Source organism: Antechinus flavipes, chromosome 1 (genome assembly GCF_016432865.1).
Source record: "Antechinus flavipes isolate AdamAnt ecotype Samford, QLD, Australia chromosome 1, AdamAnt_v2, whole genome shotgun sequence".
Lineage (NCBI taxonomy): Eukaryota > Metazoa > Chordata > Mammalia > Dasyuromorphia > Dasyuridae > Antechinus > Antechinus flavipes.
Window position 1 is genome coordinate 674432699 of NC_067398.1, and position 25125 is coordinate 674457823.

The 25125-nt window shown below is 44.1% G+C and overlaps 1 protein-coding gene across 1 annotated transcript; it reads left to right on the top strand.

Moving 5' to 3' along the window:
• Positions 1-35: 35 nt before the first annotated feature.
• On the top strand, positions 36-25125 carry COPE (COPI coat complex subunit epsilon). The gene is made up of 10 exons (XM_051972309.1): positions 36-189; positions 5422-5484; positions 7203-7303; positions 8818-8970; positions 14075-14128; positions 21068-21149; positions 23375-23530; positions 23911-23979; positions 24266-24340; positions 24843-25125. The coding sequence occupies exons 1-10, from the start codon at positions 58-60 to the stop codon at positions 24888-24890; spliced, it is 933 nt and encodes a 310-aa protein (XP_051828269.1). The 5' UTR covers positions 36-57; the 3' UTR covers positions 24891-25125.

The window sequence follows — 25125 nt, forward strand, 5'->3', positions numbered from 1 at the left end:
CACGGGCGCCGACTTCCGTCATTTCCTCCTCGTCTCTGTAGACGTGTCGGTAACAAGATGGCACCTCCGGCTCCCGGTCCTGGCCCGGCCCCCGGCGGCCCCGGGGAGGTGGACGAGCTGTTTGACGTGAAGAACGCCTTCTACATCGGCAGCTACCAACAGTGCATCAACGAGGCGCAGCGCGTCAAGGTACGGCCGCAGAGGGCTGAGATGGCGGGCAGGGCTGGGGGTGCGGGGCCCGGGGCCCGAGGCCCGCGGGTTTGTCCGCGCCTCCTTCCTCAGTGCAGAGCACATTCGTGGGTCGCAGCCAGTACTGAGACGGGGCAGGGACTTCGGAGCTTTAGAAGGGATCTCGTCCAAATCCTCGCGCCCCATTTACCGAATGTTTCTTTTGCTGAACCCTGGGGGGAGCAGCAAGGATTGGACCGACCGGCACCCAGCCCCGCCCCCATTTTACAGCTAGAAGAAATCTCTTTGCTCGAGGTCAGCAGGTAGTAAATAACAAACGGGGATACAAAGCTAGGACCCCCCGACTCCAAATCTAGTCTTCTTTCCCCTGCGTCTTGTCTTGGGGGCAACACGTTTAAACTTTCAAATCTTGACACGGGCCAAGAAAAGCCCTAGATTGGGAAGACGGGGTCTCTGGCCTGCAAGAGACCTCTAGAAATTGTCCAGGCCACCCTTGAATCTGAATGGGCCGGAATCCCCTCCCTCAAATCCTATTTTACAAGTGAACCTCTGGCCTGCATAGGAGAGGTCTCCAGAGATTGGGACCTCCCTACCTGCTAAGGCAGTCCATTTCACCTTTGGGAGTGAATGATCTTTCTGCATCCTTCTCTAGAGAACCTGGTTAACTCTAGATAGTCAAGCTTACTTAATGCCATCTGGGACCGTTGGAGGACCTGAGTGAGCTAACCCAATCAGTAGCTGGAATGGCAGTATGTTCAGAAAGCAGAATAGGAATTTTCTAGTAGGGACAAGAACTTAGGTAAGAGCTGCCTTGCTGAAAGAGACCTTAAAATCCTATCTCCCCTCAACAGTTTCTCCTGCTGAGAGGGAAGGTGAGAAAAAGATATAGGAGAAGTGGAAAAGCAACTATATATTTCCCTACCCAGATTATATAGGATTTCTAAATAGCTAAATTGTCTACCTTGGACAGCTCTTTAATCTCAGTTGAGAGAAGCCTAGGGTGAGAGGACATAATTCATCATTTTAAAAATCCATTAAGTGATTTAAAAAAAAAAAAAAAAAACTTACCTTGACTAGTGTTTGAGAAAATCTGAGCTGGGTGCGCTCCAAAAAATCCAGGAAGATATCATCACAAGGTAAATTCATGTATGTATCAGGTCTCCAGTCCTGCGTTCAATTTAGGATTTTCTACAGATTTGTCATTTAACAAATTATCCAAAGGCAGGAGGCAGAAATTGTTTCAGAGGAACCCAAAGTCTAGCAAAAGTTACGAATTACATCTGATTAAAGAAAGGCCGGCATGCTTCCACATATTTTGATCCGATTCTCACAAGAACCCTGTTAAGTAGGTAGCAAAAGCTACCTCGTAATTGGGAGTAAGTTCCTGGAGTCCAACCACTGTTTCATTTTTAACTTTTTGTTCCTATGTCAGTGCTTTGCATATAATTTCTTAATTGATGGAGAAAGTCGAGGCCTCATCCATGGTCATACAGCTGATAAATGACAGAGCCACCTCTGTTCAGATCCACATCTTCTTGTTATTCTTTCCATTATGCTGGCTTGGTAATTACTGGAGTTTGATAAAACTAAGACCAAAGATATATGGCAATCTTGGATATAAGATTCCGCATACTAGCCTACCACCTTTGCTGGGGGGATCCAGTTCCATACAGCAATCATTTGTTAAACTCTTGTGGTAGCTAAGTGTGCTGGGAGTACAAAAACAACAGAAATCCTTACAATCTACATAAAGGAGACTTAGAAGCAGAGAAATAATTGCATGATAATTTAAGGAGACCCATATTCAGTAGCAAAGTAGGATCACCTTTTCTTTATTTTTACTTAATAGCATTTTATTTTTCCAGTTACATGTAAAAGTGATTTTCAACATTCATATTTGTAAGATTTTGAGTTCCAAATGTTTTTCTCCTTCTCTCCCCCCTCTGCAAGACAGCAAACAATCCAATATTGGTTATACTTGTATAATTTTTTTTTATTTGTCATATTGTAAAAGAAATCATAACAAAATGGAAAAAAAAACACAAGAAAGAAAAACAAAAAGTGAATTTATATACTTTGAGAAAGATTACCTTTTCTATAGGGAATCCTGTAGAAGTCATAGAATTTGAGAGTGAGAAGGGGATTCATTGGCCAGATGGTCCAAACTGTAAATGAAAAGAATCTCCTCAATAACATGACCGAGAGGTGGTTAATTCCTTCTGCTTTCACAGAGCTCTCATCATTGCGATATTTTTCTGACCTCAGTCACAAATTTTGCCTCTTCAGAATCCTCTCCCTCTCCCCTTGCTTTGCTCTTGGTTCTGCCTTCTGAAGCCAAGTAGAACAATGCTAGTCCTGCCTTCACATGACGGCCTTTCACACATATGAAGATCTGAATCTTCTCTTCTGCAGTCTCACAGCATCCTTCTCTCTGAAGGCTTCTCTGTGGAAACTTAGTTAAGATGTCCATATGACATCCTTAGATCCTTGACATGGACATGACACCTTTCTAGTTGCTTTGTAACTGGATGCAGTATTCCAGATGAAGTCTGATGAGATCAGGTTAAGGTGGAAACACCTTCTCCCTATTCCTGAAAGTCATCCCTCTCTTAAGGCAGCTTGTATTGTACTGCCCCAGCACGTTGCTGACTTCTATGGAGCTTGCAATCTACTTACTTCCCCAGGTCTTTTCCAGACCAGCTACTATTTCTCCATCCCTCTCCATCTTGTGCTCATGAAGCTGAACTTTTGTACCCACGTGCAGTCTTTCCATTCGTTTCTGTGAACCTTCTCTTAGTATATTCGGTCTTGTGCTATAGCCTATTAAAATCTTTTTAAATTCTGTTTGTCATCCAGAATGCCATCTTCCTCTAAGCTGAATGTCATTTGCACACTGGATAAGCCTGCCACCTATTGCTTTATTCACACCATTGATAAAGATGTCAAACAGCTTGGGACCAAGCACAGATCCTCACAGGTCTTCCTGCCATGCTGATGCAGAATCAATGCCCACCCATCAGTGAAACCAATCATTTCTAAATCCATTTAATTGTGTTATTTTCTAATATGTAGCTTTTCCACAAAAGTGGAAGGAGAAATTTTGTCAAAAGCTGTACTAAAATCTACTTAAACTTATCTTCATCTATATTCTCATTATTTGGCTTTGCTTCCATTTTTTTCTTCATTTATTTTTACACTATAAGTTGATTGATGACTTCCCTGTGAATCCACATTGGTCTCTTCAGACAAAAGCTATTTTTCCTCTTCAATGGATTTGTTTGACTTGGGTAATTAATTACCTGAGAATATTATTCAAAAGCAACTTTCTTCTGAGATCCTATCCATCTCTTCTGAAGTTTTTGAAATCTGCTTCCTAAAAGGGTACCTGCATATCAGACTGTACAAATTAAGAGGTGAGTCAAGGAGCTGGGACATGAGTTGAACTTTTTTTTTTTTTTTTTTGCTGAGGCAGTTGGGGTTAAGTGACTTGCCCAGGGTCACACAGCTAGGATGTGTTAAGTGTCAGAGGTCAGATTTGAACTCAGATCCTCCTGACTTCAAGGTTGGTACTCTATCCACTGTGCTATCTAGCTATCCCATGAGTTGAACATTTAAAGAAGCTAAGAGGCAGAGGCCAGAAGGCAAGAGGTGGGATGTTGGATCCCTAGTACTAGACCAATACTGAGGTCTGGCTGGAACATAGTATTAGAAACTTGAAGGGGAGTCTGTTCAATTAGGCTGAAAGGAAGTTTAGGGCCAGCTGGGGAAATGCTCAAAATATCAAGCTGACATGTTAGTATTTAATCCTAAAAGCTGTGCCCCTTACCCCCCCTATTTCCCTCTTCAGAATTTGGTCTCTTTTGCCTTTGGTATTTACCTTTCTTCAGCTTTAAAAAACAGAAGGTCATATCTCAGAAATGCATTGCTCAGTCAGTTGTTTGGGGCTTGGATGACATCTTTGCATAGATACTGTTAATGACTGATGGTTGGTTTCCTTGCCCCATTAGAAAGCCTTGATCCTGACCTTTCATTTTACACAGGAAGACTCTTAAGAAAGTCAGTAGCAGAACTTATTTCATGAATTGAACCAGCATTTCATTAAGCTCCAAACCCTGATTCACCCTGTATGGCAGAAGTGCTTGCCATAACCTTAACACTTTGTTCTGTTCCAGGAGCAAGGCAATCTGGTCATGAGACATTGCATTCAAGATTTTCAATCGCCCTAAAGAATCCCCCCAGCTTCTGTATCTTAAAATCCAATTAGATGTCAAATCCTGTTGATTCTACCCTTGTGGGATCCAGACAGACTCATTCTCCATTCATTGCCATCCCCCTCATTCAGACTTTTTTTTACTTTCCCGTCTACTTTCTAAATGGTCTTCCTATCTCTGGTCTCTCTTTTCTTCCGTCTGTGCTTGTCTTCTTGCCAGATACTCTTCCTAATACACAGTTCTTACCATCCCACTAATTAAAAAGTTCATAGTTCCTCACTGCCAGCTCAATAAAATCTAGATTCCTTGTCCTGGTATTCTAGGTCATATGGATTTAACTTATCATTCTAATGTGTCTCCCTAGTTTCCTTGATCCACAATACATTCTATCCATCTCAAATAGGTTCCATCCCCTAGAACCCTCCTCCTATTCTCAGCTAGATGTGATCTGTCCCACTCCAGATTTCTCAGAGCCCCCTATTTGTGTCTTTCCTTTGTAATTGGAGCCCAACTATATTATAATTATTTATGAGTAAGTCTTTGCTCCCCAATTAGATGGATAGCTTTTTGTATACAAAGCCTATAATTTCTGTATCCCCACTACCTAGAAGAAGGCATTGCAGACCGGAGGCACTTGTTTTTGAATTAAATTTCTCCAAAATTCCAAGTTGGCTTACCCCAGTGTGGGCCTCATCTACACTGAAAATTAAGACTCTGTTATAACTGCTTAGCTGTTTATACTATTTAGACATTGTTGATGCTAATAGGGCCTGAATGTAGCCTTCTCTGTTCTGCTCAGGAAGCTATGGGCTTACACTTTTGTCAAGAATGAGCTACAAAACTTAGGCATTGGATATCCTTCAGTCCCCCAATAGGATAATAAGTTCTTTGAGGGGAGAGATTGTTTTTCTTTTGTGTAGGTTTTCCTAGAACAGCACTTATCACTGTGTCTGGTATAGTAGGTGCTATTGATTGATTTGTTTCCATACGTGTTCATCCTAACATTTTTTGTTCTCTCTAGCTTTCTAGTCCAGAAAAAGAAATTGAAAGAGATGTCTTCTTGTACAGAGCTTATCTTGCACAGGTAATAATGTTTTCAACTTTATAACTCAAACGTCCTTCAATCAGAGTTCCCATGCCTATATAATAGGGTTAGGTTGTCCCTTTGTTACATTTGCTTTGTTTCTGTGACAAATCTTGATGATGATGATAATAATAATAATAATGATAGAAAGAGCCAGATGGGACCTTGGAACATAAAAATTGAAATTTACAATTGGAAGGAATGGGAACTGGCAAAGCTCAAAGAGGAGAAGCTCATTTTCTTCCAAGTGTTTCATTTGAAGGAAGAGAAAGTGAAGGCCCAGAACTGTAAATCTCTCATTTTGGTGTGCTTTCTAAAGATTGCAGACAGGGCAGGCCTTCTGTCTTAAAAGAGCTTCAGAGAGAAGGTCAGTGCTTTGTTTTAAAAAAGTTTTTATTATTACTTTTCAAATTAGTTTTATTTTCTAATAACTTCCTCCCTGCTACCAGTAGAATTATGTTTACAGCAAAAGATTACAGTTAAAACAAACCTACGCATTGGCCACGTGATATGTTTTATCATCAGTTCTCTAGAATCAAAATGGAGTCACAGATCTGAATTCTGAAATCTTTGCATTGTTTGCCTTTGTATTAATGTGATTGGTGTGTGCGCTGGCCCCTTTGTTCTGAGTATTTTTACTCTGTTTCACCTCAGACCTGTCTTCAGGTTTCTTTTAAAGTTTTCATATTACCCTTAAGAGGCAGCTTCAAGACCAAGCAGATAGCATGGCAATGTTGAGGTCAGGAAGCTTTGAGTTCTGGTCCTTCCTCAGCAACAGATTTACTCTGTGACCATGGGGAATGCCCTTAACCTTTCTGTACCCCAGAGAAATTCCTGGGATTCTGAAGTTACAAATTGTTAATCTATGTTGGTGGAGAAGTTCCCACAGTGGACATTACTCACAGAGAAGAATAATAAGTCTGATCTAGTTTCCCCCCAAAGCATTACTTTGCAGTGTATTACTAGCCTTTTAAATTCTTCCTTAAGGGTCTGGAGGGTAAGAGAGACAACTTAGAATGTAGGGCTAGGTTAGTATGTTGCTTAATTTTACTGAACTGTTTTGTCTTTTTTCCTTTTTATTACTTGTTATAAGGGAGGACAAGAATAGAGAAATTATTTTGAGAACATAAGATTTTATAAAAACAAGATAGGGATAAAATTAATTTATAACTTCTATATTTTTTCTCTCTCTCCTCCTCCTGCCATTACCACTACCACCACTACCTATCACTTACTATGTGCCAAACACTTTGCTAAGTGCTTTGCAAATATCATCTCAATTTATCATCACAACCACTCTGGTAGGAGGTACATTTTGTAGATAAGGAAACAGAGGGACACAGAGGTAAAGTAACTTGCCAGGATAACATAGCTAGTAATTGAGGCTAGAATGCAGATCTTCCTGACTTCTAGTCCAGTGCTCTATTCACTCCCACTTTGTTGCCACAGAGCTAATAACTACTGGATCTGAGCCTGGGACTGTGACCCTAGGACCCTCCAAATCCAAGGGCTTCTCTGTTATAGACCAGTGCCTCAGGATATTGACAGAGGCCTCCTTGTGGCTGCTGGTAGTGAAGCTGCTTCCTTGGAGTGAACCATCCATAGCCCTGAGACTGAAGAAGGAAATAGGAATCCTGGCTGGCTCCTGTGACCCTTACCAACTGCCTTTTTATGGATGAAGGGAACGATATAATGGAATTTCTCTGTGTTCTCTACAGAGAAAGTATGGCGTGGTACTGGATGAGATCAAAACCAACTCCTCTCCAGAGCTCCAGGCCGTCCGAATGTTTGCAGAGTATCTTTCCAGTGAAAGCCAGAGGTGAGCGGGAAGGTTCTAGTACCAATTGACAGGTGCTTAAAATGGCAGTACCTTACTTTCTTCATCTGTAAAATGGTGATGACATTTGCCCACCTAGCTCAGTGGCCTCTGGTGAGAATCAAGGCACCAGAGAGATATCAGTGATTTTTCTCATGGAATGGGAGCAGGGTCTCTCAGGGCTTCCAGGGTCAGCATTTATCAGCCTCCAGTAAGGCGAGGTCTCTATGATGTTTCTGGGCTGTAATTTGTGGCTTCTAGATGTCATTGAAGTGTGAGATTTTCAGAATTCGGTGACATTGAATATAAATTTTAGGTTTTTTGTTTTGTTTTATTTTGAAAGGAAATTGGGGTTAGGTGACTTGCCCAGGGTCACAAAGCTAATAAGTGTCTGTGGTTGGATTTGAATTCAGGTCCTCTTGACTCCAGAGCCAGTGCTCTATCCACTGCATCATCCAGTTGCCCCCTGGACACAAATTTTAGAGGATTGGCTATGCACGGGTCAATGTTGGAAAATCCATGCATGTGTTTTGAAAATAAAAAGCTTTAAAAAAAAATAGACGTCTCTAAAAAAAAATTTTTTTTAAGAGTATCATCTAATCTGGCCTGTTTCTTGGCCCCAAGTTTGCTCTAGAAGCAGACCATGGAGCCTACAGGAAGGATGCTTTCATGGACTCTGTACCCCTCAGACTTCTTTGTTTAATTAAAGGCTTCTTCCTCTCTAGGCCTCTTGAGACTATAAATGGATCTTTGCTAATACTTGGAATTTAAATCTTTTACCTTGGAGTTTAAATTTCATAAAGGAGAATATACTGGGAAAGTGTACGCTCCCTTACAGCTTCCAGTCTAAAAGATGCTTGATATCAGTTTTAGAAATAGAAATTATTATTTTTAGAGATCATAATCATATTGGGGGGGAGCTTGTGGAGGAACTTGGAGCTAGAAGAGTTGCTAGAGTATAGTATATATCGTGACAGAGCTAGGAGAGACACAGAATGTCAGGATTGCGAGGGCCCTTAGAACCCAGGATGGCAGAGCTGGGGAGGAGGGCGGGGAACCAATCTAGTCCAACATCTCATATTCAAATAGAGAAAATGGCACTCAAAGAGGGGAATCTCCTACTGGTTTTGGACTCTGATAGGCTGATGTCATTAGTTTCTTCATTCCAGCATCTTATCTCAGCTTCTGCATCAGCAGTATCCCAGTTGAGCCTGTCCCAGCAGGTGGGAGCAGGGGAAAGGGAGTACAGGGACCTTGATTTCTGCTTCTCTGAGGAGGAAGAGGAGGAGCAGGTATTATTCTTTCCCAAAGCACCATATTGATTGAAGAAAGCACTCTTAAATGCTCTCAGCATCTTATCTGGGATAGCCCCACTCTCCTCCCAACATTCTGAAATCCCTTCATCTTGGCCATTTTGTAGCTTTATAAGTCTGAGAATATTTTCCCCCAGGATTAATAGGGCCCAAGAGATCCAGGGAATGGGGGGAAGGGAGTGCAAGCTCATCTATATCTTGCAGAGATGCGATTGTGGCAGACTTGGACCGAAAGATGGCAAAGAATGTCGATGTGACCAACACGACCTTCTTGTTAATGGCTGCTTCCATCTACTTCCATGACAAGAACCCCGATGCTGCTCTGCGCACATTGCACCAAGGGGAGAGCTTGGAGTGGTGAGTACCATTGTATTCATCCTTTTCCCCACCCAGCACTGTTCAGCAAGCACCAGGAGGAGGCCAGGGCAAAGATGCATTCTTTAGGATGCAGAGAGCTTCTTTGGACTGTTGTCATAGAAACAGATGAATGAGACTTGTTTGGGAATATGCAGGCCCTTCCAAAGCCTGTGTGTTTGGAAGCCGTACTCAGCATTTGTATTCTGGGTAGACGCTCCTCCCTCCATGGTGAGGGACTCGGCTTCAAGGACATGGCCCAGAGTTCTGAAAGCACCTTTATTCCCTCATGCGGCTGAAAGCAGCTTTGTCCTTGGCTCTGCGGTGCTGTCTGTCTGCAGCACCATTTCTCTCTCTTCTCTCAGGCCCAGTCCAGGACAGCTTGTCCTTTAACAAGCCGCACATGCAGCAGCTCAGAGCTGTCCTCCAGGTTCAATAGACACCGAGTCAGATCAGCTTGTTTACTGAGCACCTACTACATGCCAGGCACTGTGCCAAGTCCCAGGGACTCAAAGGCAAAAACAGTCACCTCACCCTCCGGAGGCATGGACAGGACAGGTCAGGAAGGGCCTCAGGATGAGGAAGTGCTAGAAGGGGGCGTTTACCTGAATCTTGAAAGAAGCTGGGAGCCAGGGGGGACAGGGAGAGCATCGCAGGCAAGGGAGAAAGTGCTAGTTAGGACACGGAATGTCATGGGGGGACAGCGGGAGGTCTGTGTCGCTGGGTCACAGGGTGGGTGGAGTGGCGTGTGAGAAGACTGGAAGGCTGGGAATGACAGTCCATGCGGGGCTTTGAACATCGAACAGGAATTCTTACTGGTTCTGGGGGCAATGGGGAGCCATGGGAGTGTTTGAGTAGGGGAGTGACAGCATTGGACCCATGTTTTAGGGAAGTGTCTACTATGTAAATGCCTTATATGGACAGTGTAAAAATGAAATGACGGGGTATAATGGAAAGGGGGCTGGATTTGAAGTCAGAAAGTCTGGATTCTGATTCTGGTTCTTCCGCATAGTACCTATGCAGTGACTTCAGGCTGTGCCTTCACTGCTGGCTTCATCCTCCCCATTTTTAGATACATTCAAGGCCCTGAGGTCTCTTGTAGAGCTGAATCTCTGATTCCCTGATGGCCTTGTTCTTCAGGAGGTGATGTAGCCAAAAATACCAGTTAGAATGTGGTAAATGCACAGGAGAGATGCTTCCACCACCACCACCCCAAGTTGCCCCTGAACCCTTACCTCCTCCTTGGGGGCTTAGTGTAGCCCTGAGCCCTCAACCCTCTCCCCTCTTAGGCCCTCCCGCTCACTTTGGCTCCCCTTGGTGCTGTTTCAGTGATTACTTAGCCACCCTCCGCCTGCTAACTATCGGGTTGCTCTCTCCTTCTGTTCCCAGGCTGCCCAGTGTTGGCGCTGGGAAGGGCTGACCCCTGGCTGATTTTGCCCACTGCACATCGGGGGTTCCTAAAGCAGCTGGCCCTGTCTGCTGCTCAGCTGTTCCAGCCCGCCCCTTCCCCACTGCAGCTGTTCTAAACCTGTTCCTCTGTCCCTAGGTCCCCCCTTCAAAGAGGAGGCCTTCCTCCCTGAGAAGTTTGAGCTTATCAGGCAGGAGCTCTCCCAGGCTCTTCCCCTGGCTCAGCAGCCAGCAGATCCCCTTCCCAGAGGAGGAGATTCTCCTGCCTGGAGCCCACCGCTCCCCATCTTTCCCTAGTCTGTCTGTATTAATGAAACTCTGAGCCATCTCATGTCTCCCCTGCCCTTTAGTGAAACTTACAGAGAAAAAGCATGTATGGCTGCTTCTGGTCTCCCTGCCCAGCCCCCAGCTCTTTTCAGACCCTTGCCATTTACCCCTCTTCCTGAAGCCCCTCTCCTCCTTGTCGCTCTGCTTTGAGCTTTGACCTTGCTAATGATACCTGCCCCATCACCCTCAGACTGTGAAAGAGAGGTCTTTGTGAACCTTGAAAAGATGGGGAGAGGACGTGGACCTGTGCTTTCCCTGGCATTGGGACTTCCAGGGGATGGAGATGCCCTCTCCTGGCTCAGGTTGGCACCTCCTCTGTGCCTTCTCATCTTAGAGTGTGGGTGCTGAGGTTAAGGCTTGCCCAGGGTCCCACAGCCAGGCTAGATCATGTTGGGAGTGCTTTTGCCTGGCATAGAGGCCTGACTCAGTAGCCCACTTCAACCTTAGCCCATTTCTTTCACTCTGAATTATGTACCCTGTGCTCTCTATGCTCCATCCAGCCCAGGGCAGGGAGGGATTGTGCCCTGACATCCCAGCTCCTGGCTTTTGCCCCTGCTGGCCCCTTCTCTGTTGAATGCCTGCTCATACTTTGAGGTCCTGCTCAGAGGCTACTACCCGTAGCCTCTGGCTTCAGTAAAGCCAACAAACTTGAGTGGAATAGAAGCAGGAGGACCTAGAAACAGTCCTGATAGTTCAAGCTTCTCTCTCTCCAGTGCTTCCTAACAAACCCAGGGTAGGGAATGTGAAGAGTATCATTCCCATTATACACATGAGGAAACTGAGACCCACAGAGGCCACGTAATGAGCAAGTGCATGTCCATAGAGGTTCTGACAAATGACATGCTTGATGGTGGGTCCACTAGGGGGCTCAGGACTAGGGATCAGAAGACCAAGGTTGCTGTATGACCCTGAGCTGTCCCATCCTCCCCAGTTGATAATGACATATGTTTGTTATTAAGGACCTGACTTGGTGCTTCCCTGACAGACTTTGATATCTTTTGTTGTAATTCCTCATGTTTGCATCTCATCCTGAGCTCCATGAAGAGTTGCTCAGCTCAGCATTTAGTATATTTAGAAACTCAGTAAATATTTGTTAGGGGCACCTTGGTGGGGAAGTGGACAGAGCACCAGGCCTAAAGTCAGGAGGACCCATCTTCCTGAGTTTAAATCCGGCCTCAGACACCTACTAGCTGTGTGATCCTGGACAAGCTACCTGGACAAAGGCCCCCTTTGTCTCAGTTTCCTCATCAGTAAAATGAGCTGGAAGAAGAAATAGCAAAGTACTTCAGTATCTTTGCCAAGAAAACCCCAAACAGGGTCACCAAGAGTCAGACCGGACTGAACAGCAACAACAATAACAGACTTATTTGTTGTGTTGAATTTAGATGGCATGGGCTTTGTCCTTGAGAAATCATATTTTAGAGATGAAAGCTTGGGGACTTCAGGCATCAGTGATGGAATGGGGACAGCACAAAGGAGAGGCTGATGTCCATTTTGGCTGGCCCAGAGAGTCGTTGGAGGGAAGCAGGGTGAAATTAGATCCATCCTGAAGGGGCAGTCTGGATTGTGGATGACTCTGAATAGCAAACTAAGCATTAAGCCTCCTAGAAAGGCATTCACCGAAGGGCTTTGAACAAGAATGGCAATTGTTGGTTCAAGGCCTATTACTAGAAGTCTGCTTGTCTAAGGGAAAGAGAAGCCCCTAATAAGATGGTGTCTGCAGGGCTTCCCAGGGTTGACCACTGAACTACTCTCCTAGCTCCTGGATGGGCAGTATGAACAGATGTCCTGAAAGCAGGCCTCCCCCTACCACAGAGGCTTCAGGACAGGTTTGCCCTTTATACTTTTCCTGCCACTCCCAGTCTAGAGGCGATGGCTTCTGCAAAGGCTTTGCCTTGAGACGTAGCCCTTCCCCTCCTTCTTCAGTAACATCTTTTCTGCAAAACTTGTAATCATTTGAGTGATCACAGGGTGCAGTGTGGGGACCCCATGTCCATAGCCCATCTGAAGTGAGAGGAAATTACAGACTTCCTGACTTCAGTAAAGCCAACAAACTTGAGTGGAATAGAAGCAGGAGAACCTAGAAACAGTCCTGATAGTTCAAGCTTCTCTCTCTCCAGTGCTTCCTAACAAACCCAGGGTAGGGAATGTGAAGAGGATCATTCCCATTATACACATGAGGAAACTGAGACTCACAGAGGTCACCTAATGAGCAAGTGTGCATGTCCACAGAGGTTCTGACAAATGACATGCTTATGGAGGACCTTGATGGTGGGTCCACTGGGGGGTTCAGGACTAGGGGTCAGAAGACCAAGGTTGCTGTATGACCCTGGGCAAGTAACTGAGCTCCTCCCCTCCTTTCTAAGTTAAGATATTGACCTAGCCGCCATGGCTCTGAGGAACGAACATATGCCTCATAGACCACAGAGGGACAGAAATGTCAATTATTGTGATCAATGCTATTTAAAAAAAGGAAAAAGAACCAAGTGACTCATGAGGGCTAAGAGGGAAGGGTCAGCTGTGGGTGTAGAGAGAAGCTTTCTATCCAAGGCCAGGACTGTAGGCTCCATGGACATGGCACAGCTGCAGACATTCATCATGGCTCTAGCCTGATAACAATCATCCCGCCTAACTCAGCTGGGGCAGCACCCCTTGGGCCCCTGGCTTGCAATTAGTTAATATTCCTGGGATGCCCATCAAGTTTGCACTTCCATTCCAGGGGTAAAGTTTCTCACCCACCATCACCTACTCAGCTGCGCTGTCTTTTGCCGGCTCATAATCTATCTGCTCCCACTTTTCAAATTTCAAACTTTCCTAATGACTTCACCCTATATGGCTTTTGTCTTCCTATCTCTGAATTTCCTTTCTTTTCTGTGCCCTCCCTTCTTGTTTTCCTACCACTGAGCTTGGGGTAGCTAGGCGACGCTTCCTTGCTCCTTTGTCTTCTCCATTCAGATGCTAATTTTTCTGAAATTCTCCTTGATGCTATGATGATTTCCCTCTCCCTCCTTGCCCTCCCCTTCTCCTTTCTCTCCTCCCCCCCTCCCCCCCCCCCCCCTCCTACCCCCAGTCCCCAATCCCTATGACCTTTGGGAATGAAGTTTTCCCAGAGCCTGTGTCCTGAGATATGGTTGTGCTGAGTGGAGATCTCCTGGCTCTGGCTCCCTGAGAAGAGGCTAAGGTGCTAAGGAGGTCTAGCATTTCATGGTGGCTGATATTCTCAGTGTCTTTCCTTTCACCAGCATTGCTACTAGGGCTTAGAGAACTGCCGCTGGAAAAGGTGGGAAACAGTTAGAGTGTCCTGGCCTCTGTGTGGCCAATGTGGTTATAGAGGTGGGAGCTGACCTCCTTTTTTGTCCATCTCTCCAAACAGCATGGCCATGATTGTGCAGATACTCCTGAAGTTGGACAGATTGGACCTAGCTCGGTAAGATCACGTGCCAGAGACCTCTCCAATGGAGGGATCATTCGGCCTCCACTTGTATATCTCCAGTGAGCGCTCTGCCTCCTCCCTCTGCCCACCAAAAGGAAGCTTTTCTGGACAGCTTTAATTGTTAGTAGCTTTATCCTTCATTCTGAAGATAAAGGGATTTTCCTTTATCTTCTGCCCAGTTGTTCCTAGTTCTTGCTTCTATGGACCAGCAGAACAAATCTAATTCATCTTCCAGGGGACAGACTTCAAGATGCTTGAAGAGAGATAATGTGTATTCCCCAAATCTGTTCTTCAAGCTAAACCTTCCCAGTTCCTTCAGCTAATCCTTGCATAACTTGCTTTGGAGTTCTTTTCTACTGCCTTCCTTTGGGCATACTCTGCCGCACCGTGACCCTCCTGATGTGGAGCTCCCCGATCTGAGCACTGTACTTCTCTGGAGTCTGACCAGGTTAGCGTACCCAGCCAGCGTACTGACTCCTTCCTCCTTCTGGACATTAGACTTATGCTCTTGGCTCCTGTTGGCTGTAAAATTACTGTAAATCAGTAAGAGCCTCAAGCCTTGTCCCCACAAAATATCTAGGCTTGCACAGTTTTCTTTGATGGATTTAAATATAGGATTTGACTCTTATCTCTGTGTCCTCTGATCTCTGCTCTTCCTTTCTGAGCTAGAGCACCCTGGAGGTGGACAAATCAGGGTATAGGTTCCAAAATCAGAGCAAGAAAACACTAGAGATCCTCAAGTCAAGTCCCATTGTTGTAGAGGTGAGGGACTGTCACCCAGGTACTTGCACACATCTCTGGTCCACTACCTTGGAGTTTATCTCAAATCCTTCCTTCATTATGTCTTTGACCTTTTCTCTTCCCAGGGCAGTTACATAGTGAGCTCCTAAAGGGATCCCGCATAGGACTAGGCAAATGTTAACTTCATGAGTAGAGCCTCCGTGTACTTCCCAGCCCCTGGACCTCCAGGTCTGCTGGCTGGTTTCCTGGGTTTCCTCCAAGGTCCTGCTTCAGGAAGCCTTTGGGGAGTTCACTGAGGATGTGTGGGCAACAACTGAGAACCTTTTCATTGGAATTTCACACAAGGAGATCCCACTGTGAGAGATGTCCCCCCCCTTTCTTCTGACCAGGCTTCTCCTTGGTAAAATGTGGGTTGGTGGCATTGTGCTACCTGCCTCCCAAAAACTGAGGAACCCCTTGTACAAACCCTAACACATCATGTCAGGGAGAACCAGTCCTGGCAAACCAAGTCAAGTCAACAAGCATTTATTAAGTGCCTACTGTGTCCACCACTGAACTAAGTTCTAGGGATGCAAAGAAAGGCAAAAACATGGTCCCTTCCTGTATTCAAGGACAGGATAAGGGGCAGGTGACATGCCAGCAACCATGAACAAATGAGAGAGAGGCAGAGAGAGACATTGGGAAGAAACAGAGGGAAGCACTGAGGCTGAGGAAGACTGAGAGGTATTTCTTGGCCTTTAAAGGCCTTGTTTGAGGAAGAGCAAGGAGGGAGGGTCTCTGGATTACAGGATGTGTCGAGAGAGCAGTGGAGTTTAAGAAGACTGCAAAGGTGATGGAGGTTTTAAAAGGCAAGCAGATTCTGTAGGGAACAAAGCTCCTCTGCAGTTGATTGAATAAGAGGTAATATGGTCAGACCTGCACTTTAGGAAGATCACTTTGACAGCTGAGAGAAGCTAACCAGCAGCTAGTGTAGAAGCACTGGCGTGATGGTAGAGGAGAGAATGGGTCCTATGCAAGAATGTGGCAAAGGCAGAATCAATAGGATTTGACTGCTGATTGGTGGGGTTGGGGATGGTGGGAAATAGTGAGGAATCACCTAAGGATGATTGAGTAACTGGAAGGGTGATGGGGAAGTTAGGAAGAGGAAGGGAAGAAAGATGATGAGGTTAGTGATGCAGATAGCTTTTATTTTTACTTCCATCTTCATTTTCAAAATACATTCTTCTAACTCCCATCCCAGGGCTCCAAGCTCCATCCTTTTTATAAAGAATTGAAAACAAAGATAGAAAAGCAGCTCAGTAAACTTAACAAACACATTAACCAATCTGACAGTATATGCCATGTTCCACACGATTGTTTTCCTTCCCCACTCCAAAAAGGAGAGGATGGGCCATTTTTTCAGAGCCAACAACGGTCATTTTAATTACACGGTGTCTAGTTTCACTCTTTTTTTTCTTTTAAATTGTTGTAGTTGCTATGTACATTGTGTTCTTGGAACAACTCTCTAAAAATAAACAACTTGAAAGACTTAACTCTGATCAACACAGTAATCATTCATGATCACAGAGGACCATACTCCCATGAAGCTGCTATCCACTTCAGTATTCACTCATTGGGCACAAAGAGGCAGTTTTTGGTATACAGCCAATTCATAAATTTGTTTTCTTTGACTATGAATATTTATTACAGTGGTTTTTCCTTTCATTTGGGATAGAGGGGAAAGAATGAAGACAAAATATATTTTTGTTCATGAAAACATATCTTTTTAATTTTTTAAAAGGAAAAATTTCAGTAAAATTAACTGATATATTAACGTATTCAGAATTTCAAACCTATGATCTCTCACTTCTGTGAACAAGGAGAAGAATTATTTTCTCATATCTCTTAGGAGTCAAGCTCAATCATTACAATCTAATTTTCATTGTTTTATTTCTCCATCTACATTCTCTGGTTCTGTTTACTTCACTTTCCTTCTTCATATACATCTTTCTGTGCTTCACTGTAGTCATCATACTCATAGTTTCTTATATCATCCTGCAGTAATATTCCATCACATTTAGAAAGCACAACTTGCTTATCCATTCCCTAATCAATAAATACCCACCTCATTTTCAGTTCTTTGCTACTGCAAAAAAAGCTGTCATAAATATTTTGCTATATATGGAACCCTTTTTTAAAAATTGAGTTTTATTTTGAGGTCTGTATTTTCTCTTTCCTTTGCCTCTCCCAATAAGAAAACAAGGTGTGTATGGGGAGGAGGGGGGGAGGGGAGGATTACAAGCATATATAGTCAAGCAAAGCAAATAACTGCTTTGGCCACATTGAAAAAAAATGCCTTGATCTGCACTGAATTCATCAGCTCTCTCTATCTAGAGGTGGACAGTGTTTCGTTATAAGTCCTTTGGAACTGTGAAGTTGTTTTGTCTTTACAGTACTGTTGTTATTATAGAAATTATTTTCCTAGTTCTGCTCATGTCACTTATTATCAGTTCATATACATCTGTCCGGGTTTTTCTGAAATTATCATCTTCATTTCTTACAGCACAATATTATTCCATCAGAGTCATAATAATAAAAAGCACTTACATAGCTTACAAATATTATTTAACTTCACAACAACTCTGAGAAGTCAGTACTGTTATTATCTTGATTTTACAGCTAAGAAAGCTGAGATAGATTTTCTCCAGTTGAAAAGTAATCAAAGGATATGGACAGGGGCAGCGAGGTGATGCCATGGATAGAGCACCAGCCCTGAAGTCAGGAGGACTTGAGTTCAAATCTGGCCTCAGACACCTAATACTTTCTAGCTGTGTGTGATCATGGGCAAGTCACTTAACTCCAATTGCCTGAAAGGGGAAAAAAAAAGTTATGGACAGCGAGTTTTCAGAAGAAGGTATCGAAACTATCACCAATCACATGAAAAATACTCCAAATCACTACTGATTACGGAAATGCAAATTAAAACAAAACTGGGAAACTACCTCATACCTGTCAGATTGGCTTAACATGACACAAAAGGAAAATGGAAGGGATTTGGAAAAATCTAGTTCACTGTTGGTAGAGTTGTGAACTGATCCAGTTATTCAGCAGAACAATTTGGAAGGAAGCTCAAAGAACTATAAAACTGCATACCCTTTGATCTAGCAATATCACTACTGGGCCTATATTCCAAAAACATCAAAGAAAAAGGAAAAGAACATGTTTATACAAAAATGTTTATAATAATCCTTTTTTTGTGGTGGCAGAGAGTTGGAAGTGGAGGAAAACCCATCAGTGAGGAATGGCTAAATAAGTTATGATGTATGCTTGTGGTATAATATTATTGTGCTATAAGAACTGAAAGTCAGTGATGAAGAGAGCCATCTATACCCAGAGAGAATACTGTGGGAACTGAGTGTGGATCAAAACAGAACATTTTCACTCTTTTTGCTGTTGTTAGCTTGCATTTTGTTTTCTTTCTCATTTTTTCCCTTTTTGATTTGATTTTTCTGGTAGGACAAGATTATTGTATAAATTTGTACACATATATTGGATTTAACATGTATTTTAACCTGCTTAACATATATTGGATTACTTGCCATCTAGGGCAGGAGGTAGGAGAAAAGAGGAGAAAATTTGGAGCATAAGGTTTTACAAGGGTCAATGTTGAAAAATTATCCATTTTGAAAATGCTTTAATTAAAAAAAGAATAGAAATGACAGGGTGATTTCAGAAAAACCTGGGAAGACGTATGAATGAATACAGAATAAAGTGAGGAGAATATTGTACACAGTCTATGTGGGGCTAAACCAGGTTGAGGGAAAATGATGGGCCTCAAACCACTGGTGAATTAAGGGAGTGTTTATGCCAAACAGTCAAGACTTCTTCCTAGGAAATGGGCAGATGAGAATAGTTCGTTTTAATGGTCATAAAGGTGCTTGAAGCAGGTACCGTGGAATGCCTAGAGGGCCATCACCAGTCTTCTTGATTCTTGTTCTGTCACTTTGGTAACTGTGGAAGAGAGTGTAGAGCTGATGACTTTGTGCAGCTCTGCCTCACCTCACTCAAATCCGGTTCACACACATGTTAAGACATCATTCCATGATGTCTTTGGTCCTCTGAAAATGAAGGACAAACAACAAAATAGCAGCTCACTAATTTTTTTAAAATTTTGATAGTATTTTATTTTTCCAAATATATGCAAAGATAGTTTTCAACATTCACCTTTGCAAAACCTTGTATTCTAAAATTTCCTCTTTCTCCTCTCCTCTGCCCTTTCCTCAAAACAACAAGCAATCCAATATAGGTTAAACATATATATATTTCCATATTTATCATGAACAGCAGTACTAGTATCAGGGTGATCAATTCTGAAAGACTTGCCCACTCTAATCCAATTATTGTTCTATAAGAAACGATCATCAGAATGATTTCAGGAAAGCCTGGAGAGACCTACATGAACTGATGGTGAGTGAAGTGAGTAGAACCAAGAGAACACTGTATACAGCAACAAGATTAAACGATGATGATATATGTGGCTCTTCTCAACAATGAGGTGATTCAGGTTGAGAGAGCCATCTGCATTCAGGGAAGGACTATGGGGACTTAATGTGTATCACAATATAGCATTTTCATCTTTTTTTTTGTTTGTTTGGTTTTTTTTTCTCCTTTTTCCTTTTTGATTTGATTTTTGTTATGTAGCACGATAAATGTGGAAATATGTTTAGAAGAATTGCACATGTTTAATCTATATTGAATTACTTGTTGCCTAAGAGAGGGAGGGAGAAAAATATAGAACACAAGGTTTGGCAAGAATGACTGTTGAAAATTATCTTTGCATGTATTATGAAAAATAAAAATCTGTTATTGAAAAAAAAGACTGATACAAGACAATTCCATAGTCCCCATGATGAAAAATGCTTTCTACCTCTAGAGAGAGAACTGATGAACTCTGAATGCAGAGCAAAGCATATTTTTTTCTACTTTATTTTTACTGTTTTATTTTATGTTTTCTTTCTCAATGTAGCTAATATGGAAATATGTTTTGTGTGACTTCCCACATATAATCATTATCAAATTGTTTGCTTTCTGAAAGAGGTATAAGGGACATGAGAGAGAGCTAATATTTGCAACTCTACATTTAATTGGAAAGTATTTAGTGAAATAAATTTTTTTTTATAAAACTGAGGCGGAGGTGAAGTGACTTGTCCAGGTTACACACTAGTATGTCTGAGGCAGGATTTGAATTCAGATCTTCCTAACTCCAGAGCCCATCTACTTTCAATTGTGTCACCTCTTTTATTTGTGTTGCCTCTTTTGTGTACCATATGCCACACATATCTTCAGTCATTTCCCACTTAATTGGCACCTCCTCAATTTGTAATTCTTTGCTTCCATTGATATTTTTACATGTATGGAGCTTTTTCCTTTTTATTTGGTCTCTTTGGGGTACAGATCTAGTAGTGGTATCACTGGATCAGAGCATAAGCTCAGTTTTATAGCTCTTTTGGTAGAGTTCCAAATTGCTTTCCAGAATGACTGGACCATATCACAGTTCTACCAACAGTGCATTAATGTGCATCTTTTCCCACGGCTCACCTTCCCTTTTTATCAACTTTTTCCAATCCAGGACTTAGCACAGTGCCTGGCACATGAGTGTTTATAAATGTCCCTTGACTGATGATTGCGAGATGGTACTTCAGATTTGTTTTAATTTTTACTTCTCTAGTTATTAGTGATCATTTTTTTTTTAAGATGGCTATTTATAGCTTGCCTTTCTTCCTCTGAAAACTGCCTCTTCATATCCTTTGCCTGTTTATCAAATGGGGAATAATTCTTACTCTTATAAATTCGATTTGGTTCTTTAAATAGCTTAGAAATAAGACCTTTATCAGAGAAATTTGCTGCAAAGATTTTTCTCAGTTTCCTGCTTCTCTTATAATTTTGCATATGTACAAATGAATTATCCATCTTGCTGTGAACTGTTCTAATCTCTTGTTTTGTCATGAACTGTATAGGAATTTTAACTTCCTTGGAATGTTTCTAGCAGTGTGATCTTGGGGTTAAAGGGTACAGACTTTAAAAAATATATATTTTAAGTTGCTTTCAAGTATAGCTGGGTTCACTCAGAGCTCCACCTTCATTGTTTTATTGTGCCAAATTTCCAAAGTTTCTTTTTTCAGCCCTACTTTTCCTTTCTTTCCTTTGCTACAGCAAAGAGCTAAAAAAGATGCAGGAGCAGGATGAGGACGCCACTCTGACGCAGCTGGCCACTGCCTGGGTCAATCTGGCCATGGTGAGTCCCTGAGCTCTGAGCCGTCAGCTGTGACTCTGCAGAGAGATGCTGCAGAGACAGAGGGGGGAGGCCGGGCCCGCTTTCCAGAGCAGGGGGTCAGCAAGCGGTTTCCTGCACTGAGTGAACCTCTGGGAGTGTGACCTGCAGTTGTAGCCATGCCCTGGGAATGGAAAAACGTTTCCTCCCTTCAGTCCCTCACTGTGCAGTAATCTCCTGAAGGGAAGTGGACTCTTCATTTCCAGGAACCTTGCATCTCTTGCTACAGGAAAAGGTATAAATACCAATATCAGGAAAGTGACTCTAAGCCATTATCTAAATATCCAATCAGTTTCTAATTCTCCTCTGGACTATTCCCAAGAGGTAGAATGTCTTTGGTGATGGGGGCTGGATCGACATTGCAGGGAATGTAACCCATTAGTGGACAGATCGCTAAATACTTCTTCCCCTTCCTGAGCAGAAATCTGCCTCCCTGTTAATATTCTCCATTAAGGGCACTTCTCCTGTCTGGGGAGCATAGTTAGTGCCTCTTACCCATGATGGACCTTCTGATATTTGAGGCCATCAGCTCCCATCTCTCCCACTCTTTCTTCTCCAAGCCAAATATCCCCACTTGTTTCATCCAGAGTATAAAGATGGTCTCTTTATCATCTCCCTCTCTCAGGCTCCAAGCACGGGGCCGTACAGACCATGGATGCTCACTCGCAGATGGTGAAATGAATGGTTCCAGAGCTTGTTCCACTAAAGAATATTTGGGGACTGCTTTCTGTGGTGATGCTTGACTGGACATACAGTGTGTCCATAGCAAGGGGCTCCGTGTCCATGAGAGGGCCTGAAGCCATAGGTCCCATCCTAGAGGTGCTTCATGAGCACGCCGCCCTATGACTGCTGTCTGCCAGTGTCCCTCGGTCAAAGATGGGAGATTTGACTTTCAGCATCCGTTTTGAGTTGTGGTTATCAGTCGCCTCCTCTTTTCTCCCAGGCCACTTGTGAGGATAATGTGGGCCCACTTGCTGTGGGCTTCTCTGGCTTGCCTTAGGGTTCAGGGTTGGCCCTTCTTGCCATCAAGGAAAAGCAGACTGCAGACTAGCTTCCTCTCACATCATGTATCCTCTCTTGGGGGTCCATTAGGTCCATCTCTTTCTGTTTTGATCCATTTTTAGAATGATGAAGCCAGGCCCTTCGATTCTTCCTACCCTTCTCTCTTGGCAGTCTGGCTGTCTCTGGCTAGGCTTTCCAGGTTTCTGACAAGCTTTTTTGTTGGACAGCTTATGACTGTTTTTAGAAGGCTCTTTTAGGAACACACAAGGCATTCATAGTCATTCACCTGGGCCAGGTCAAATGCCAGTGCCGTGGAGCCCAAAAGATTTGTTTCCTCAAGCTTTGGACCTTTTCCCTGGCTTGACTTTCCACTTGAGGAGTGTTGGGCTTGTCTTTTCTCAGTAAGGAGCTAGAATTGCCTTACTAGCCCATTTCCATTACCTGAATGAATTCCAGCGCTCAGGCTGGGTACTTCGATTCTTGGCTTTTCAGAGACTTGTGGGTCAGAGCCATTAAGGCCTCTGAGGGATACAGACTAACAACTGAGAGGCCAGAGTCTGTTCCTGGCTCTGTCTCTGACTTTGTTCATATTCCTTCCCTTCTCTGGACCTGAGTTTTTCCAAACATAAAATGGGGGATGAGGGGTAAGCCGAGCATAGTAAATGCAATGGGAAGTCAATACATTCCCTATGTTAAAATGCCTCCTCCTGTTCCCATTGAGATTCTTTGAGACTGCAGTAAATTAGCAGGGTCAGTGATCTTCCTGAAGACCACTTGGTTGTCCATTTCCATCGGTGGAGGGCATTTCTTCTCTACTGGGAATTCCCTACCCAAGGGAAGTCCCAGGTCTGAGCAAGAAAAAGAGGGGAGAAAGATGGAGTAGATGATCTCAGGATTCCTGACTTTGATTGTTCCTATTCTGTGTCTTCTCTGATATTCTGTTTTCCAGAAAGCCATGTGGTTCTGACATTGAGTGTTCTAGGAGGCTTTCCAGATCTTGAGCTTGTTTGTGTCTTTGGAAAATTAGTGGAGTTGCCTCACAAGGATGTGGGGGTGGGGGAAAGGAAAACCCATTATTACAGGATTTTTAGGTGATTAGAAAGGTGATAGAAAGATGTGAAACCCAAGAGTGTCCTGGGTGGTGGCAGGGTGAGGCTCCAAACTATAACAATTGTATCTTCTTGTAGGGTGGTGAGAAGCTTCAGGATGCCTATTACATCTTCCAAGAGATGGCAGATAAGTGCTCCTCTACCCTGCTCCTGCTCAATGGCCAAGCCGCCTGCTATATGGCCCAGGGCAAATGGGAGGATGCCGAAGGAGTTCTCCAAGAGGCACTCGACAAGGTTAGGTTCCAGGCCCAGCAGCAGGTAGTCAGGGCCCTGGCAGGGCCGGTTTCATGCTCAGAGGGTCATCTCTCCACCAGACATAGCAGTCAGTGGAAGTGACAGCCCTGCTGCCCCATCTCTGCTAAAAGAGTTGAATGTGGCCTCCCACCTCTGGTTTGAAGCTGCCTTCTGAGTCACCTGGAGCCATGTAGCTCCTGGTACTTGAGGCTCCTGGAGCCTGAGGAGTGCTGGAGAAGGGGCCATGCCAGAGGATGTTACTCATGGACAGGACAAAGTCCAAGGCAACACGAGCTCACTGAATCTGGAGGGCAGATTGGGAAGGGAAACAGACAAGGCTTCTGTCTTTATCCTGGTCCTTCTCTCCTTGTTGCTTCCAGGACAGCAGCCACCCAGAGACCCTCATTAACTTCATTGTCTTATCCCAACACCTGGGGAAGCCTATTGAGGTAAAGACCCTCCTCCTCCTCTTCCCCCACCCCTTGCTTTTTTCCCACTGCCTTCCTCATGCTCAGGTGGGAGGACACAGGAGAAAGCTGGAGTTGTCCAAAAATATCTCTGCTGCATGGTCCTGGCACTTGAGGTGACTAGTGTCTCAGGGCTGGGGAAGCCCGGTTCAGGGCAGTTTCTTTCAAGAAGGGGTCCCAGGGGGTGGGCTTGGGGAAGAGCAAAAAAGACATAGTACTAGGGATGGCAAGATATCCTGTAGGATGAGGGAGCTTTCTTCTCCCCTAGGTCACCAACAGATACTTGTCACAACTGAAAGATGCCCACCGGTCCCATCCATTCATCAAAGAGTACCAGAGCAAGGTAAGCCCGGCCCAGAGCCCTTCCCAATTTGTGCAGACCCTTCTCTGTGGGCTGAGCATCCTGGGGGGATCCCACCTCAATCGTGGGACTCATTCTGCTTCCTGAATGTTACGGGGCACACAAAAACCATTCAGGCCACCCCAGTCCTTTTAGTATATAAGGAAACTGAGCCCTTGAGAGGGTAAGCTCCAAGGGAGTGACCAAACTGACGCCATCCCCTGGCTTGTTCTCTACCATGGAGAGCTCCCCTGGGAAGAATGATTAAGACTTGTGCAGCCTGTCCCCAGAGGGCAGATCCAGGAACATATCTTCGGGAAACAGATTTCTGCTCTTTATGAATTCAGGAGCTCTCCATGGTGGGAGGACTTCCGGCTGTGATGAGCTCTTGTCTAGGCCATATAGGAGGGAGCTTCCCTCTTCAGGCAGGGGCGCTTCCTTCTCAGAACCTTTGTGGTAAGCTTGAGACTGAGGGGCTTCCTCTGCCTTTTGTTTTCTGTTGAAGGAGAATGACTTTGACCGGCTGGCTCTGCAGTACACTCCAAGTGCGTGAGAAGGGCTCAGGGCTTTGTGGAAGCCCTGGACACCTCCCCCAGAAATGAAGAAAAACCCTCACTGGCTGGTTGGCCCCACCTCCCAAAACAAAGGACCAGGATTTTTGGAGTCCCCGGCCTCTCCTTGGAGGCTTTTTGGCCTCAGCTCCTCCTAAGCTATGCTAGACCCAGGAGCCAGAGCTGGAGGAGGCCCCCCTGCAACACCTTTTTCAATAAAGGCTCTTCTGCAGTCAA